Below are 16549 nucleotides of genomic sequence, written 5' to 3'. Positions count from 1 at the left end.
CAACACCCTCCCTCTGTGCCAGGGGTGGGCACCATTCCCCAGTGACTGGGTCTGTATCCCAATGGAGGATGATTTCTGTGAGGTGGGGTCAACCTCGGGGAGGGTCTGTGAGATGGAGTCTCAGGGGCAGTCTGTGAGCTGGGGCCTCCCTCAGGGACAGTCTGTGAGCTGGGGTCTCCCTGAGGGACGGTCTGTGAGCTGGGGTCTCCCTCAGGGACGGTCTGTGAGCTGGGGTCTCCCTCAGGGGGGGTCTGTGAGCTGGGGTCTCCCTCATAGGGGGTCTGTGAGCTGGGGTCTCCCTCATAGGGGGTCTGAGCTGGGGTCTCCTTCAGGGGCGATCTGTGAGCTGTGGTCTCCCTCTCAGGACACTGCCGGGCCCCCGTCAGATCCACAGTTCACCGTCGGGTCTGTGGGACAGACAGTAGTGACCCCCCTTCCGAACCCGACAGATATTTCCCAGTGACCCCAGGTACCGGTTTAAAACAGAAATGAGCAGAAGTTTCTTTAGCCAGATGGTGGTGAATTTATGGAATTTGTTGCCACATACAGCTGTGGAGGCCCAGTCATTGGGGGTGCTCAAGGAGGAGATTGATAGGTATCTAATTAGTCAGGGTATCAAAGGATATGGGGATGTCCGGAAATTAGGGCTAGATGGGAATAGTTTCAGTTTAGCTCATGGAGCAGACTCGATGGGCCGAATGGCCTACATTGCTCCCTTGTCTTGTGATTTTGTGACCTCCCCATTGTCTCCCTGTCCCTCCAGCCCACCAACACCCCACCCCTCCCCTCCTCCCTGCCCCCCAGTCCCCACCCTCCTCTGCCTGCCCCCTCAGCAACCCCTTACCCCTCCACCCACGGCACCACTGTCCCCGGATCCCCCCATCCCCTCACCTCCCAGAGCAAGGCACGCCCCTCCCACCAAACCTCACACCTCACCCCAGCCTGACCCCTCCCCCTGGGCTGGGACCCCCTGTCCTCACGGTGGGGGTGGGGGACACCTGCCTGTAGACACGTCCCCTCCTGCGGCCGTTCCCGTCGAGCAAAGAGAATCCCGTTTCACCCAGAGGGCAATGCCCACAATGATCAGAATGGCAGTGATTATAACGCCGGCAACGATCGGTCCAGTGTTTGACGATTTCTGATCTGGAGCTGGGGAGGAGAGAAGATTCTGGAATTAATCCCATCCTCATGCTCCCAGTGACACGGGATCGACGGATCCACTCCATCCCACCTCAGGCCGGAGAAAACTCCCCGTCACCCCAACACCGGGCCTCAGTCCCCTCCACTCACCCCCACGTCACTCCCCTCCACCCCCTCCCCACCCCTCCAATACCCCTCAGCCCCCTCCACTCACCCCAACATCATTCCCCTGTGTACCTTCCCCTCCAATCCCAGGCAGCAATGTCACTCACTGTATCCTGACTGATGTTAATCCAGCTCCCAAACCCAGACAACGGGAGCCTCCTCCTCTTCACTCCACAGATGTGCGGAGCTGCAGAGACCTCCATCACCGAGGGAGTCTCTGGCTCCGCCCCTCCATCCTCCTACCCGGCTCTCACAGGCCACTGCTTCACCTCGGGGCAGGTGGGCACCCGGGGTCAGACCTGGGGTCAGGTGCAGACCCTTGCACAACACGGGACGTTGCCGGAGACGTTTTGTCTTCCTCTTCGCCTTCTTACCCCTTGGACAATCCTCCTCACTGGCCCACGACATGCTCTACCTCTGTGTCCACTGCCCCAGGCACAGGGCGGGGGAAAGGGGCAGCGGTACCGTCCTGGGACGTCCAGATGGAATTTGCTGCCCTGAGGTGAGGGCAGTTCTTTCGAAGGTGCCCCATCCCTTTACATGTGCAACACCAGCACAGACCAATGTCCAGCAGATGGATAGGCCAACACCTTGGACTGTACAGCTCCTGACCGACCACATTAAGGAACTGGAGCTGGTCTTGGACATACTTAGGATCGTCCAGGATGCTGAGAGCATCAAAGATAACGGTTTTAGCGAGGTGTTCACACCTGAGGTGCAGGCTGCAGGTAGTTGGGTCACCACCAGGAAAGGTCGAGGGAGCAGGCGGACAGTGCAGGGCTCCCGTGGCCATTCCCCTCGGCAACAAGTATCCCACTTTGGATACCGCTTGGGGGGGGGGCTGTGGGGTGGGTAGTGGGGGGTTGACCTATCAGGGCACAGCAGCAGCAGCCAGGTCAGTGGCACTGTGACCGGCTCTGAGGCTCAGTGGGGAAGGGTAACGTCAGGCAGAGCAATCGTGACAGTTTATTTATCGACTCGACTGCATTTATTTCAGTGCAAGAGGCTTGACAGGTGAGGCAGATGAACTCAGGACGTGGATTGGCTCTGGGGACTGGGATATCAGTGCCATGACAGAAACACGGCTGAGGGAAGGGCAGGACTGGCAGCTCAATGTTCCGGGATACAGAGCTGCAGACATGACAAAGGTACAGGTAAGAGAGGAGGGGGAGATGCCTTCTTGGTGAAAGTGGACATAACAATGGTTATCAGAGACAATATTCTTAGGGGATCATCCAGTGAGGCCACATGTTAGAACTTAGAAACAAGAAGGGGATGGTCACACTGATGGGAGTGTATTATAGGCCCCCCAGTAGTCAGTGGGAATTGGAGAAGCAGGTATGTCGAGACATTGCAGCTACTTGTAAACATAATAGGGTGGTAGTAGTGGGAGATTTTAACTTCCCTAATGTTGACAGGGGAAGTGTCTGAGCAAATTGTGGAGCCGTCTGGTAGGGTCTTGCAGTTGTTGATTGGGTGAGGTTGTTTGCAGGGAAAGGAGCGTCGGCAATATGGGAGGGCTTTAAAAGTGTGATGTCAAGAGTACAGGGCCTGCATGTTCCTGTTAGGGTGAAGGGCAGGGCTGGTAGGTTTCAGGAACCCAGGCTGACGAGAGATATTGAGGCTCTGGTTAAGAAAAAGAGGGAGGCATACACTGTGCATAAGCAATTCAGAACTAGTGAATCTCTTGCTGACTACAGGAAGTGTTGGAATGCACTTAAGAGAGAAGTTCGGAGGGCAATAAGAGGATATGAGAAGGATCTGGCAGGCAAGGCGAGGCAAAATCCAAACAGACTTTGCCTCGCCTTGGGCAAAATGGTGGCTAGGGAGAGAACAGGTCCCCTTAAAGATCAGCATGGCCGTGTGTGAGCGGAACCAAAGGAAATGGGTGAGATTTTTAATGAATATTTCTCTTCAGCTTTTACTATGGAGAAAATGATGGAAGCTCAGGAAATGGGGGAAATAAGTGGTGTCGTGGACCATATACAAATTAGCAGGAAGGAGGTGCTGGAGGGCTTAAAGTGCATTAAGGTGGTTAAATCCCAAGGGCCTGACCTGGTGCATTCTCCGACCTGGTGGGAAGCTGGAGAAGAAACTGCAGCAGCCTTTACAGAGATTTTTCCATCACCTCTGGCCACAGGTGAGGCTCTGGAGGACTGGAGAGTGGCTGATGTGCTACCATTGTTTAAAAAGTGCAGCAAAATCAAGACAGGAAACTACAGGCGGGTGAGTCTGACATCGGTGGTGGGTAAATTGCTGGAGGGGATTCTGGGGGACAGGATCTACCAACATTTGGAGAGACAGGGTCTGATTTGGGACAATCAACACGGCTTTGTGCATGGGAAGTCATGACTGACAAATCCCTTGGAGTTCTTCAAGGAGGTAACCAAGAGGGTCGATGAGGGTTGGGCAGTGAATGTTGTCTCTCTGGATTTTAAACAAGACCTTTGACAAAGTCGCTCATGGCAGGTTAGTCTGGAAGGTTAGATCGCATGGGACCCGGGGAGGTAGCAGATTAAAGATCCAGTGGTAGGAAGCAGAGGATGATGGTTGAGGGTTGTTTCTCAGACTGGAGGCCTGTGTCTAGTGATGTGCCACAGGGGTTGGTGCTGGGACCGTTGTTGTTTTTAATCTATATAAGCGATTTGGATGTAAATGTACAAGGTTCGTAACTTTGTAGATGATACCAAAGTAGGTGGTGTTGTAGACAGTGTAGAAAGTTATGAAAAATTACAGGGAGATGTTGATCAGCTGGGCATGTGGGCTGAGGATTGGCAAATGGCTTTCAATCCAGATAAATGTGAGGTATTGCATTTTGGGAGATCAAACCAGGGTAGGACTTATACACTGAATGGTTGGGCCCTGGGAAGTGTTGTGGAACAGAGGGACCTGGGAATGCAAGTCCACAGTTTGCTGAAAGTGGCGTCACAGGCAGACAGGGTGGTGAAGAAGGCATTTGGCATTCTGGCCTTCATCAGTCAGGGATCTGAGTACAGGAGTTGGGAAGTTATGTTGCGGTTATATAGGACCTTTGTAAGACTGCACTTGGAGTATTGTGAGCAGTTTTGTCGGAGGAAAGATGTTATTAAACTAGAAAGAGAGCAGAAAAGATTTACCAGGATGTTACCTGGTTTTGGGGGCCTGAGTTACAAGGAGAGGTTGTGTAGCCTGGGATTTTATTCCCTGGAACATAGGAGATTGATGGGTGACCTGATAGAGGTGTACACTGTAAGATCATGAGGGGCATAGAAAGCATGAAAGCACACAGTCTTTTTCCCAGGGAGGGGGTGCCATAAAAAAGAGGACATAGATTTAAGATCGGAGGCAAAAGATTTAAAAGGGACATCAGGGGCAAGTTCTTCACACAAAGGGTGGTGCATATTTGGAATGATCTGCCAGAAACAGTGGTTGAGGCGGGCACATTAGCAACATATAAAACCCATCTAGATAAGTCCATGGACAGGAGAGGTTTCAAGGGCTATGGGCCAAACGCAGGCAGATGGGACTAGCTCACTGGGCAACAGTCGACATGGACAAGTTGGGCTGAAGGGCCTGTTTCTATGTTGTATGACTCCATGTGTTAGAGGGACAGACAGGAGATTCTGTGGCCACAAAAGAGATGCCAGGATGATGCGTTGCCTCCTGGGTGCCAGGGTTGAGGAAGTCTTGAAGTGCCTGCAGAACATTCTCAAGGGGGAGAGTGAGTAGCCAGAGGTCATGGTGGATATTGGTACCAACGACACAGGTAGAAAGGGAGATGAGGTCCTGCGCAGTGAGTTTAGGGAGTTAGGAAAGAGGTTGAAAAGCAGGACCTCGAAGGTAGTAATTTCTGGATTACTCCCAGTGCCACATGTTAGTGAGGGCAGGGTTTCAGGGATCATTGGAACCTCTTCTGGTGCAGGGCCAACTTGTACAAGAAGGACATGTCGCAGCTTAACTGGAAGGGAACCAATATCCTGGCCGGGAGGTTCCCCAGTGCTGCTCAGGAGGGTTTAAACTAGTTTGGCAGGGGGATGGGAACCAGAGCACAGGTCAGAAAGTGGAGGGGTTGAGAGGAAGGAAGGTGTCATGTCCAGTAAGTCTGTAAGGAAGGATGGGCAGGGATTTTCAGAAGGCCTTTGACAAGGTGCCGCACATGAGGCTGCTAAACAAGGTGGGAGCCCATGATATTCCAGGAAAGGTACCAGCATGGATAGAAGATTGACTGACTGGCAGAAGGCAAAGCATGGGAATAAAGGGGGCTTTTTTGTTGGCTGCCGGTGACTAGTAGTTTTCCTCAAGGGTCGGTGTTGGGTCTGCTACTTTTCACAACATATGTTAATGATCTGGATGACGGAATTGATGGCTTTGTGGCCAAATTTGCAGATGATACAAAGATAGGTGCAGGGACAGGAGGTATTGAGGAAGCAGGGAGTCTGTAGAAGGACTTGGACAGGTTGGGAGAATGGGCAAAGAATTAGAAGATGGAATAAATCGCAGGGAAGTGTATAGTCATGCACTTTGGTAGAAGGAATAAAGACGTAGACTATTTTCTAAATGGGGAGAGAATTCAGAAATCAGAGATTCAAAGGGATTCAAATGAAGGATCCTGTGCTAGGACTCCCTAGTGCAGGATTCCATCAAGGTTAACTTGCAGGTTGAGTCTGTAATAAGGAAGGCAAGTGTGATGTTAGCATTCATTTTGAGAGGACTAAAATATAAAAGCAAGCTTGTACTGCTGAGGCTTTATAAAGTGTTGGTCAGACCACATTTGGAGTACTGTGAGCGTTTTAGGAGGAGCGTTTGATGGCTCTGGGCCTGTACACACTGGGGTTTAGAAGAAGGAGAGGGGATCTCATTGAAGCCTGCAGAATATTGAAAGGCCTGGATAAAGTGGACTTGGAAAGGATGTTTCCAGTAATGGGAGAGTCTAGGACTAGAGGGCACACCCTCAGAATAAAAGAACATCCCTTTAGAACAGAAATAAGGAGGAATTTCTTTAGCCAGAAGGTGGTGAATCTGTGGAATTCATTGCCACAGACGGCTGTGGAGGCCAAGTCACTGAGTATATTTAAAGTGGAGGTTGATAGGTTCTTGATTAGTAAGGGCTTCAAAGGTTATGGGAAGAAGGCAGGAGAATGGGGTTGAGAGGGAAAAATATATCAGCCATGATCGAATGGTGAAGCAGACGATGGGCTGAATGGCCTAATTCTGCTCCTACGTCTTTTGGTCCAATAGACACGATGGGATGGACGGATTGAAGTGTGTTTATTTTAATTCCAGAAGTATTAAGGGTAAGGGTGAACTTAGAGCACGGATCATTACCTAGAACTATGATGTTGTGGCCATAACAGAGACTTGGTTGAGAGGGACGGGACTGGATGCTTAATGTTCCAGGGTTTCATTGTTTTGTAAAAGATAGATGTGGTGGTAAAAGGGGGATGGGGGAGTGGGATGGGGGGGGAGTTGCTTTATTAATCAGGGATAATATCACAGCTGCACTCAGAGGGGACATAATGGACGGCTCATCCACTCAGTCTCCGTGGGTAGAACTCAAAAATAAGAAAGGTGCAATCATTCTGATGGAATTGTACTGCAGATCCCACAGTAGCCACCGTGATATTGAGGAGCAGATATGCAGGCAGATCAGGGAAAGGTTCAAACACAACAGGGTTGTAGTCGTGGGTGACTTCAACTTTCCCAATGTAGACTGGGAACTCCTTAGTGCAAGACGTTCAGATGGGGCAGAATTTGTTAGGTGTATCCAGGAGGGTTTCTTAAATCAGTGTGTAGATAGTCCAACTAGAGGAAGGGCCTGGTGTTGGGAAATGAGCCTGGCCGGGTGACTGACCTTTCAGTGGGAGAACATTTTGGAAACAGTGATCACAACTCCTTCAGTTTTAAGATAGCTATGAATAAGGATAAGTACGGACTTTGCAAGAGGGTACTAAATTGGGGCAGGGCAAATTATGAGAGTATGAGGCAGGAACCGGGGAGGGTTAATTGGGAACAGCTGTTTTTGGGCAAGTCCACCTCTGACACATGGAGGGTGTTTAAAGACCAAATGCACAGAGTACAGGGCACGTATGTTCCAGTAAGGAAGGAAGGACGAGGATGGGAAGATAAGGGAACCTTGGATTGTGAACGAGGTGGTGAATTTCATCCAGAAGAAAAAGAAAGCATATATAGAACATAGAACAGTACAGCACAGAACAGGCCCTTCGGCCCACAATGTTGTGCCGACATAGCAATTCCCTCCTACCTACAGAATGCCCATATCTCTCTATTTTGCTCTCATTCATGTGCCCATCCAAGCCTCTCTGAAAAGCCCCCAATGAATTTTCCTCCACCATCCTATCAGGCAATGCATTCCAAGATTCGCCGCTCTCTCAGTAAAAAATGTACCCCTCACGTCTGTTCTCAACCTACCCCCCTCACCTTAAATGCATGATCTTTGGTATTGCGTTGCTCAATAATGGGAAAAAGATATTGCTTGTCCACCCTATCTACGCCCCTCATAATTTTATACACTTCCAACAGAACACCCCTCAGCCTCAGCCACTCCAGAGAAAAGAGCCCAAGTTTGTCCAGCCTGTCCTGATAGCACGTGCCCTCTAATCCAGGCAGCATCCTAGTAAACCTCCCCTGCACCCTCTCCAAAGCCTCAACATCCTTTCTTTCGTGAGGTGACCAGAATTGCACGCAATACTCTAAATGCGGCCTAACCAGAGTTCTACAGAGAAGCATCATAACTTCTTGACTCCCCTACTCAATACCCCGATTAATAAACTGAAGCATTCCATAAGCCTTCTTCACCACCCTGTCTACCTGTGTAGCCACTTTCAATGTGTCATGGACTTGCACCCCAAGGTCTCTCTGCTCTTCAACACTGTTAAGGGTCTTGCCCTTAAGACTGTACTGCCACTTGACATTAGTCCTACCAAGGTGCAACGCCTTACATTTATCCAGGTTACACTCCATCTGCTATTTCTCTGCCCACATCTGCAGATATATCACACTGTATCCGTCGACAGTCCTCTACACTATTCACAACTCCACCAATCTTGGTATCGTCTGCAAACTTAGTCACCCAGCCATCAACATACTCATCCAGGTCATTTATGTACATCACAAACAGCAGAGGTCCCAGCACAGATCCCTGAGGAACACCACTATTCACAGGCCTCCAGCCCAAATAACTCCCTTCAACCACCACCCTGTCTTCTATGGGCAAGCCAGTTCTGGATCCACACAGCCAATTCTCCACTGATCCCATGCATCTGAACTTTCTTGATTATCGTATTATGTGGGACCTCATCAAATGCCTTTCTGAAGTCCATATAGATGACATCCACAGCTCTGTCGTCACCCGGTCGAATGACTCAACCAGGTTAGTGAGACACGACTTGCCCCGCACAAAGCCATGCTGCCTTTCCCTAACCAAGCCACTGGATTCCAGATGCTCATGTATCCTACCTCTAAGAATTTTCTCCAGCAATTTCCCTGCAACTGATGTGAGACTCACCGGTCTGTAGTTCCCTGTTTTTCCCCTGTTGCTTTCTTAAATAGAGGAACAACATCAGCCACTCGCCAGTCATCTGGGACCTCACCCGTAGCCAAAAAGGACACAAACAGACCAGTCAAGGCCCCAGCAATTTCATCCCTCGCCTCCCTCAGTAACCTGGGTTATATCCCATCGGGCCCCTGGGACCTATCCACCTTAATACTGTTCAGGAGATCTAACACTACCTCCTCCTTGACCTCTAAACGCCCTAAAATGTTTCTGCCCTCAGTTCCAATTTCTGCATCCTGCAGGTCCCTTTCCTGGTAAATACTGAAGAGAAATACTCATTCAGAACCTCACCCACATCCTCTGCATCCAAACATAGAATCCCTTCTTTATCCTTTCCCTCGTTATCCTCTTATTCCTTATGTAGGTATAGAATGCCTTTAGATTCTCCTTAATCCTACATGCTAAGGACTTTTCATGGCCCCTCCTGGCTTTCCTAATTCCTTTCTTGAGTTCATTTGCAGCTTCTCTATAGTCCTCACGTGCTCTGTCTGAACCTAACTTCTGAAGCTCTACATACTTGTCCTTTTTCTTCTTGACTAAGTTCATTTACATCTCTGGACATCTAAGGTTCCCTTATTTTCCCATTCATGTCCTTACTGCCAATCGAGACATCCTGTACTCTGTGTATTTGATCCTTAAACACTTCCCATATGCTTGACGTGGATGTGCCAGCAAAAAGGTGTTCCCAGTTTACTCTACCTAGTTCCTGCCTTACGCCTACATAATTAGCCCTGCTCCAATTTAAAACCCTCCCGCTAGCCCCATACCTATTCTTATCTATAGCTCTCGTGAAAGTTAATGAGCTGTGGTCACTCTTCCCCAATTGCTCACCCACTGATAGATGAGTCACCTGGCCAGGCTCATTACCCAACACCAGGTCCAGAATAGCCTCTCCCCTTGTTGGACTGTCAACATATTGATTGTCAACATATCCTCCTGGATACACCAAACAAATTCTGCCCCATCTAACCCCCTTGCACAAAAAAGGTCCCAATTTATATCAGGGAAGTTGAATGTGGTCCCATGACCACAACCCTATAATTTTTACACCTTTCCCTAACCTATTTGCATATCCATTCCTCAATGTCCTGGTGGCGATTGGGAGGTCTATAGTACACCCCCAAGAGAGTGATTGCATCCTTCCTATTCCTGAGTTCTACCCATATACACTCTATGTCCGAGCCCTCCACTATGTCTCCCCGGAGTGCAGCTGATATATTATCTCTAATTAGTATTGCAACTCCTCCCCCCTTTTACCCCCCTCTCTATTCTTCCTAAAACTTTGAAAGCTTGCCAAAAAATATGTAAGGTTTAGGAAGCTGAGATCAAACAGAGCGCCTAAGGATTCTGAACGAAGCTAGAAAAGAACTCAAGAAGGGAATTAGAAAAGGCAGGAGGGGCCACGAGGGACCACTCGAGGGTAGAGGAGCAAAGTGTGCTCGGAGGCGGAGACGAGGGTGTAAATGAGTATTTTGCATTGGTATTTATCAAGGAGAAGGACGTGGAGGACAGTGAGATCAGTGTGGAGCCTGCTCATGAGCTGGGGCATTTGGAGATGAAGAAAGAGTTAGTGTTGGGTTTTTTTGAAGAATGTTCAGATGGATGTCCTCACGGCTGGATGGTTATTGAGAGAGGCAAGAGATGAGCTTGCTGGGGCCTTGACCCTCTTTCTGACTATGTAATATTTTCCTTAATTAAAATTGTTCTCTTTTATGTTTTCCCTCCATCTCACACTTGAATTCTGTTGATTTGCCCACATGAATATTGGGCCCTCAATCTGTTCTGGTGCAACTATTCAGTTTGGACAGGTGATTCCTGTGGCAGAGCTAGTACTGGTGTTACAGAGATCTAAATTTCTCTCTGGTGGAGTGTGTCCCCAGCCACACATTAACTTTCCATATCCTCACATGTCTCCTCTCACTCATATAGTCTACAGAGATTACTATCCTTGAGGTCCTGCTTTGTGATTTCCTCCCGAGATACCTTAAACCACAACTGCATGACCTCAACCCTTTTCCTCTCTTTTTATAAGTTCTTGGTGTCCTCTATAGCTGCAGGTGAGGTACCAGAGGACTGGTGAGTAGCTAATGTTCCATTGTTCAAGAAGTGAAATAGGGAGAATCCTTGTAGCTATAGACCGGCGAGTATCACGTCAGTGGTGGTGAAGCTATTGGAGACGATTCTTAGGGACAGAACTTCTGAGCATTTGGAAAACCATGGCCTAATTAGGGGCAGTTAGCAAGGCTTTGTGTGGGGCAAGTAACGTCTTACAAAGTTAATTGAGTTTTTCGAGGAGGCGACGATGGTGATCGATGAAGGAAGAGCTGTAGATGTTGTCTACATGGACTTTAGTAAAGTGTTTGACAAGCTCCCTCATGTGAGGCTCATCCAGAAGGTTTAGATGCATGGGAGCCGTGGTGACTTCGCAGTTTGGATTCAGAATTACCTTGCCCATAGAAGAGAGTGGGCAGTGATGGAAGGGAGTAATTTTGGCTGCAGGTCTGTGACTAGTGGTGTTCTGCCGGGATCCATACTGGGACCTCTGCTGTTTGTGATATATATAAAAGACCTGGATGAAAACGTGGATGGGAGGGTTAGTAACTTCGCAGATGATACAAAATTTGGTGGCGTTGTGGATAGTGTAGAAGATTGCCAAAAGATACAGTGGGATATAGATCAGTTGTAGATATGGGCGGAGAAATGGCAGAAGGAGTTTAGTCCGGCCAAGTGTGAGGTGTTGCACTTTGGGAGGTCAAATGTAAAGGGACAGTACACTGTTAATGGTAGGACCCATTGTTGACGTACAGAGGCATCCAGGGGTTCAAGGCCAAAGCTCCCTGAAGGTGGCTGCACAGGTGCATCGGGTTGTAAAGAAGGTGTATGGCAGCCTTGCCTTTATTATTCGAGGCACAAAATTCAAGAGTTGGGAAGTTATGTTGCAGCTTTATAAAGCTCTGGTTAGGTTGCATCTGGAGTCTCGCATTCAGTTCTGGTTTCCCAATTATGGAAAGGATGTGGAGGCTTTGGAGAGGGTGCAGAAGGGGTTTACCAGGATGCTGCCTGGATTAGAGGGCATGTGCTATAAGGAGAGGTTGGACAAACTTGGGTTATTTTCTCTGGAGCGGCAGAGGCTGAGGGGAGACCTGATAGAAGTTTGTAAGATTATGAGAGGCATAGATAGAGTTGACGGCTGTTATCTTTTTCCTGGGGTGAAAATGTCTAATACCAGAGGGCTTGCTTTTGAGGTGAGAGGGGATAAGTTCAAAGCAGATATTTGGAGCAAGTTTTTGTTTTTACACAGAGGTGGTGGGTGCCTGGAATCTGCTGTCAGGAGTGGTACTGGAGCCAAATATGATCGAGGTGTTTAAGAGGATCTTGGATAGGCACATGGATGTGCAGCGAATGGGAGGAGATGGACATTGTTTGGGCATTTTCAGCTGCTTCATCAGTGACCTTCCTTCCATCCTAAGGTCAGAAGTGGGGGTGTTCACTGGTGACTGCACAATGTTCAGTTCCATTCACACCTCAGCAGGTGAAGCAGCCAATGTCTGCCGGCAGCAAGACCCAGACAACATTCACACACCGGCTGATAAACGACAAGGAACGTTCACATCACACAAGTACCAGGCAATAGCCATCTCCAACACCACAGAGTCTGATGACCTCCCCTGACCTTCACTGACATTCCCATCACCCAGTCCCCACCATCAACATCCTGGGGTCACCACTGACCAGAAGCTCAACTGGACCAGACACTTAAACACTGTGGCTACAGGAGCAGGTCAGAGGCTGGGTATCCTGTGGGGAGTGACTCACCTCCTGACACCCCAAGGCCTTTCCCCCATCTCCAAGGCACCAGCCAGGAGTGTGATGGAACACCCTCCACTGCCTGGGTGGCTGCAGCTCCAGCAACTCTCGAGAAGCTCGACGCCATCCAGGACAAAGCAGCCGTACGATCGGCTCCCTGTCCACCTCCCTAAACACTCCCTCCCTCCACCACCAGTACACAGTGGCTGCAGTGTGAACCGTCTAAATGCACTGCCGTTACTCACCCAGGCTTCTCAACAGAACCTCCCAACCCACCACCTCCACCGCCAAAGGGGGCAAGCAGCAGGTGCAGGGGAACACCACCACCTGCAGGTTCCCCTCCAAGTCCCTCACCCTCCTCACTGGGAAATCTGTCACCGGTCCTTCAGCGTCACTGGGTGTAAATCCTGGAACTCCCTCCCCAACAGCACGGTGGGAGCTCCTCCACCAGAGGGACTGCAGTGTGTCAAGAAGGCAGCTCACCCCCACCTCCTCCAGGGTAACTAGGGATGGGCAGTGAGTGCTGGTCCTGACAGCGACAGCCAGATTCAGTAAAATGAATAAATAAAATGTCCAGCCAGACGTGGGGAAGGTGTTTCTCCTGGTGGGTGGGACCGGATCAAGGGGCTGTTGATGAGACAGTGACTGATAAATCCAAAGGGGAATCCCGGAGAAACTCCCTTCCTCACGGAGCAGTGGGAATGTGGGACTTGTTCCCACAGGGAGTGGCCGCACTGAATCTCACCGAGGGGTTTAAGGGAAGCTGGATAAACACCTGAAAGAGAAAGGCACAGGAGGATTCCGGTGATGGGGGAGGGGAGGGGAGGGGAGGGGGCATAAGATTCTGAGGGGGCTCGACAAGGTGGGTGCTGAGAGGACGTTCCCCCTCATGGGGGGATCTGGAAGGAGGGGCACAGTTTCAGAATAAGGGGCTGCACATTTCAGACGGAGATGAGGAGGAATTTCTCCTCTCTGAGGGTCGGGAATCTTTGGAATTCTCTCCTCCAGAGAGCTGTGGAGGCCGAGTCAGTGAATGTGTTCAAGGCCGAGACAGACAGAGTTTTGGTCTGGAGGGGAGTCAGGGGTTATGGGGAACAGGTAGAAAAGTGGAGCCGAGGCCAGGGTCAGACCAGCCCTGATCTCAGTGAGTGGGGAGCAAGTTCGAGGGGCCGAATGACCGCCTCCTGCTCCTAGTTCCCATGTTCTGATGTTCTCCTCCCTCCAATGGGAACCGGTTAACCCTGCGATGCAGGAGAGAAGATTTATCGTCCAGACTCCAGCGAGAACTTGCTGGATCAGATTATCGGGAATGTTGTGTTAAGAGTGAGTCAGGAACTATATTGCTGGGTGTGAGTGTGCTGCTGCGTACATGCACTGTGTCACTCACTGGGGCACTACACTCTGTGTACTGAACACACAGGGGATCGCTCAGCAAAGCACATCATGAAGGCTGAGGAATAAACACCTTGCTGAGCTCAGACCTCAGTCTGGGGAATTAACAAGCAGTGCTCTGGGAAACAGACGGAACAACTGGGATCCCTGAACATGACAGACCAGGCCTTTGACCTGGGGATACAGTGGGGTCTGTTCAACTTTGTCCCATGGATACAGACCCTTCAGCCCATCCACACCAGCCCCTCCCACCCCACTGGCCTATCCCTCTGCTACCCCCTCCCCATGTACTCATCTCCTCCAGCCTCGTGAGCCACGATGTTCCCCATTGATGGTTCGAACCTTCACGGCCCCTGGCCCAGTCTCCAGGGATGTGGTGGGTGTGTTCCCCGGCACTGCCTCAGCCCCACTACACTGGGACCGTGACCCCCAGCTCTGGACACTGGCAGTCAGTGGGGTTCAGTAAACAGGGGAACGCATAGGATCTGCCCTCACCCATTAATTAGGGGTGTTTCAGGAACCGGTGAAACCCAGGCCCCTCCGCAGCAGTCTCACTCACCGGACACATCCAGTCGGACTATTGCCCGAGTCTGTGCTCCTGAACTCACTGTAACAGTCACCTCATAATCACCAGCATCCTCTCTCCGTAGATCACTGATTTCCAGACTGAAGTCCCCGAGATGAAGAGTTACCCGTCGCTTGTACTCCTCAGAACCGAAGTATTCAATGTCCTCCTTTGAGTATTGTGCTAACTTGGTTCTGGGTGATGTCCGTCTCCACTCAACCTCAGTAACATCTGATCCGACTGGGATCCTGGGAAGTAAGGAGACCGAGTGTCCCAGAGCTCCGTTCACAGTGGGAGGGGAAGCTCCAGTCGCAGCTGAGGAGACAAGAGGAGGCAGTCAGCAGGTGAGCTCAGTGACTGGAGGGGGAATCGGAGCTGGGAGAATCACAGACACAGGAGCAGGCCATGCGGCCCATCGTCTGGCTCCCGGCCCTGTGAGGGACCCGGCCCACGGTCCCTACATCACACAGTGAGCCCACGGGGGAACAGAGTGAAGACTCTCTGCACCCGGCCCTGAGGAAGGAAGTTACAGCCTGCAGCCGGATATCGATGGACGGCTCAGGGGGGCACAGACACCGCAAATGGGACCCAGTCCAGGTAGGGGGCGGGGGGAGTGGGGGTGGTGAACACGATGAGGGAACATGGGGTGGATATGAATGGTGTGGAGGGACAGAGGGAGCTTGGAGTGGGCCCTTGGCGAGCACATCCACAGATCCCTGAAGGAGGAGGGACGTGGGTGAGGGGGTGAGGAGACAGTTGGGACCCCTGCCTTTGTTGCTTGGGACCCAGGATGTGTGAACGGGGGGGGGAGCTGGACAGAAGTCTGGGGTAAGTTGGGTCGGGGGGGGGCGCGGTGTCACACACGATGGGAGAGGGGAGTTACAAGGATTGGGCAGGATGATGAGAAGGACATGGGAAACGAAAGCAGGAGATCATTTGTCACCACCTTTCAATATGATGGCTCATTGAATCCTTGCTGCACTGGAACCTGGATCCAACCCCTGCCCTCTCCACTGCTTTAGAATCATAGAATTATATAGCAGCGAAACACATGCTTTGGCCCAGCTACTCCATGCTGACCAAGGCGCCTTCCTGAGCTTATCCCATTTGCCTGTGTTTGGTTAACATCCCTTTGGACCTTTCCTATCACGCAGACACAAGAGGTTGCAGATGCAACACACAAAACACTGGAGGAGTTCAGCGGGTCAGGCAGCATCTGTGGGGATAAATGGACAGTCAACGTTTTGGGTCGAGACCCATCATCTGGACTGAACAGAAGAGGGGAGATGGCCAGTACAGAGAGCTGAGGGTGTGGGGTGAAGCAAGAGCTGACAGGCGATAGGTGGATCCAGGTAATTGGGGGGGGGGGGGGGGTTAATAGGCAGATGGGAGATGGGGGAGGGCAGAGTGGGAACGGCACCAGAAGCTGGGAGGTGATAGCTGGAGGTGACAAAGGGCTGAAGATGATGGAATCTGATGGGAGAGGAAGGTGGAGCATGGATCGGTGGTGGGGGGGGGGGGGGGGGGGGGGAGGTAGGGAGGGCAGAGGGGGAGGGGAATCAGTGGGAGGAGTGTGTCGGTGACGGGCAGATGGTGGAGGAGGGGAAAGAGACAGAGTGATGGGGGTCAAGGTAGGTCAAGAGGGGAGAGAAAAGGGACAGAGGGGGAGCAGTTTATCTGAAGAATTCAATGTTAACACTGCCAGGTTGTAGGCTACCCAGGCGGAAGGTGAGGTGCTGTTTCTCTGGTTTGTTTTCCTGTCACGTACCTGTCCAAATGTCTTTTAAGTGTCATAATTACCCGCCTCTCCAGCTTCCTCTGGCAGCCCCCTCCCTGAGAAAGAGACTGACCATTCGCATTATCTATGCCACACATGATCACCCCTCAGCGTCCTATGCTCCAGGGAAAAATGCCCCAATCTATCTGGT

At 50.8% G+C, this 16549-nt stretch overlaps 1 protein-coding gene across 2 annotated transcripts in view; it reads right to left on the bottom strand.

The window, feature by feature from the left end:
• The window catches only part of LOC127580904 (SLAM family member 5-like), a 665368-nt gene that overhangs the window by 636381 nt on the left and 12438 nt on the right, over positions 1–16549 (bottom strand). For both annotated transcript variants that reach the window (XM_052034882.1, XM_052034883.1), the window contains exon 2: positions 14616–14936. In XM_052034882.1, coding sequence (XP_051890842.1) covers positions 14616–14936 — 321 coding nt within the window. The remainder of the gene's footprint in view (positions 1–14615; positions 14937–16549) is intronic.

Source organism: Pristis pectinata, chromosome 20 (genome assembly GCF_009764475.1).
Source record: "Pristis pectinata isolate sPriPec2 chromosome 20, sPriPec2.1.pri, whole genome shotgun sequence".
Classification (NCBI taxonomy): domain Eukaryota; kingdom Metazoa; phylum Chordata; class Chondrichthyes; order Rhinopristiformes; family Pristidae; genus Pristis; species Pristis pectinata.
This window is presented reverse-complemented; position numbering and strand designations above follow the sequence as displayed.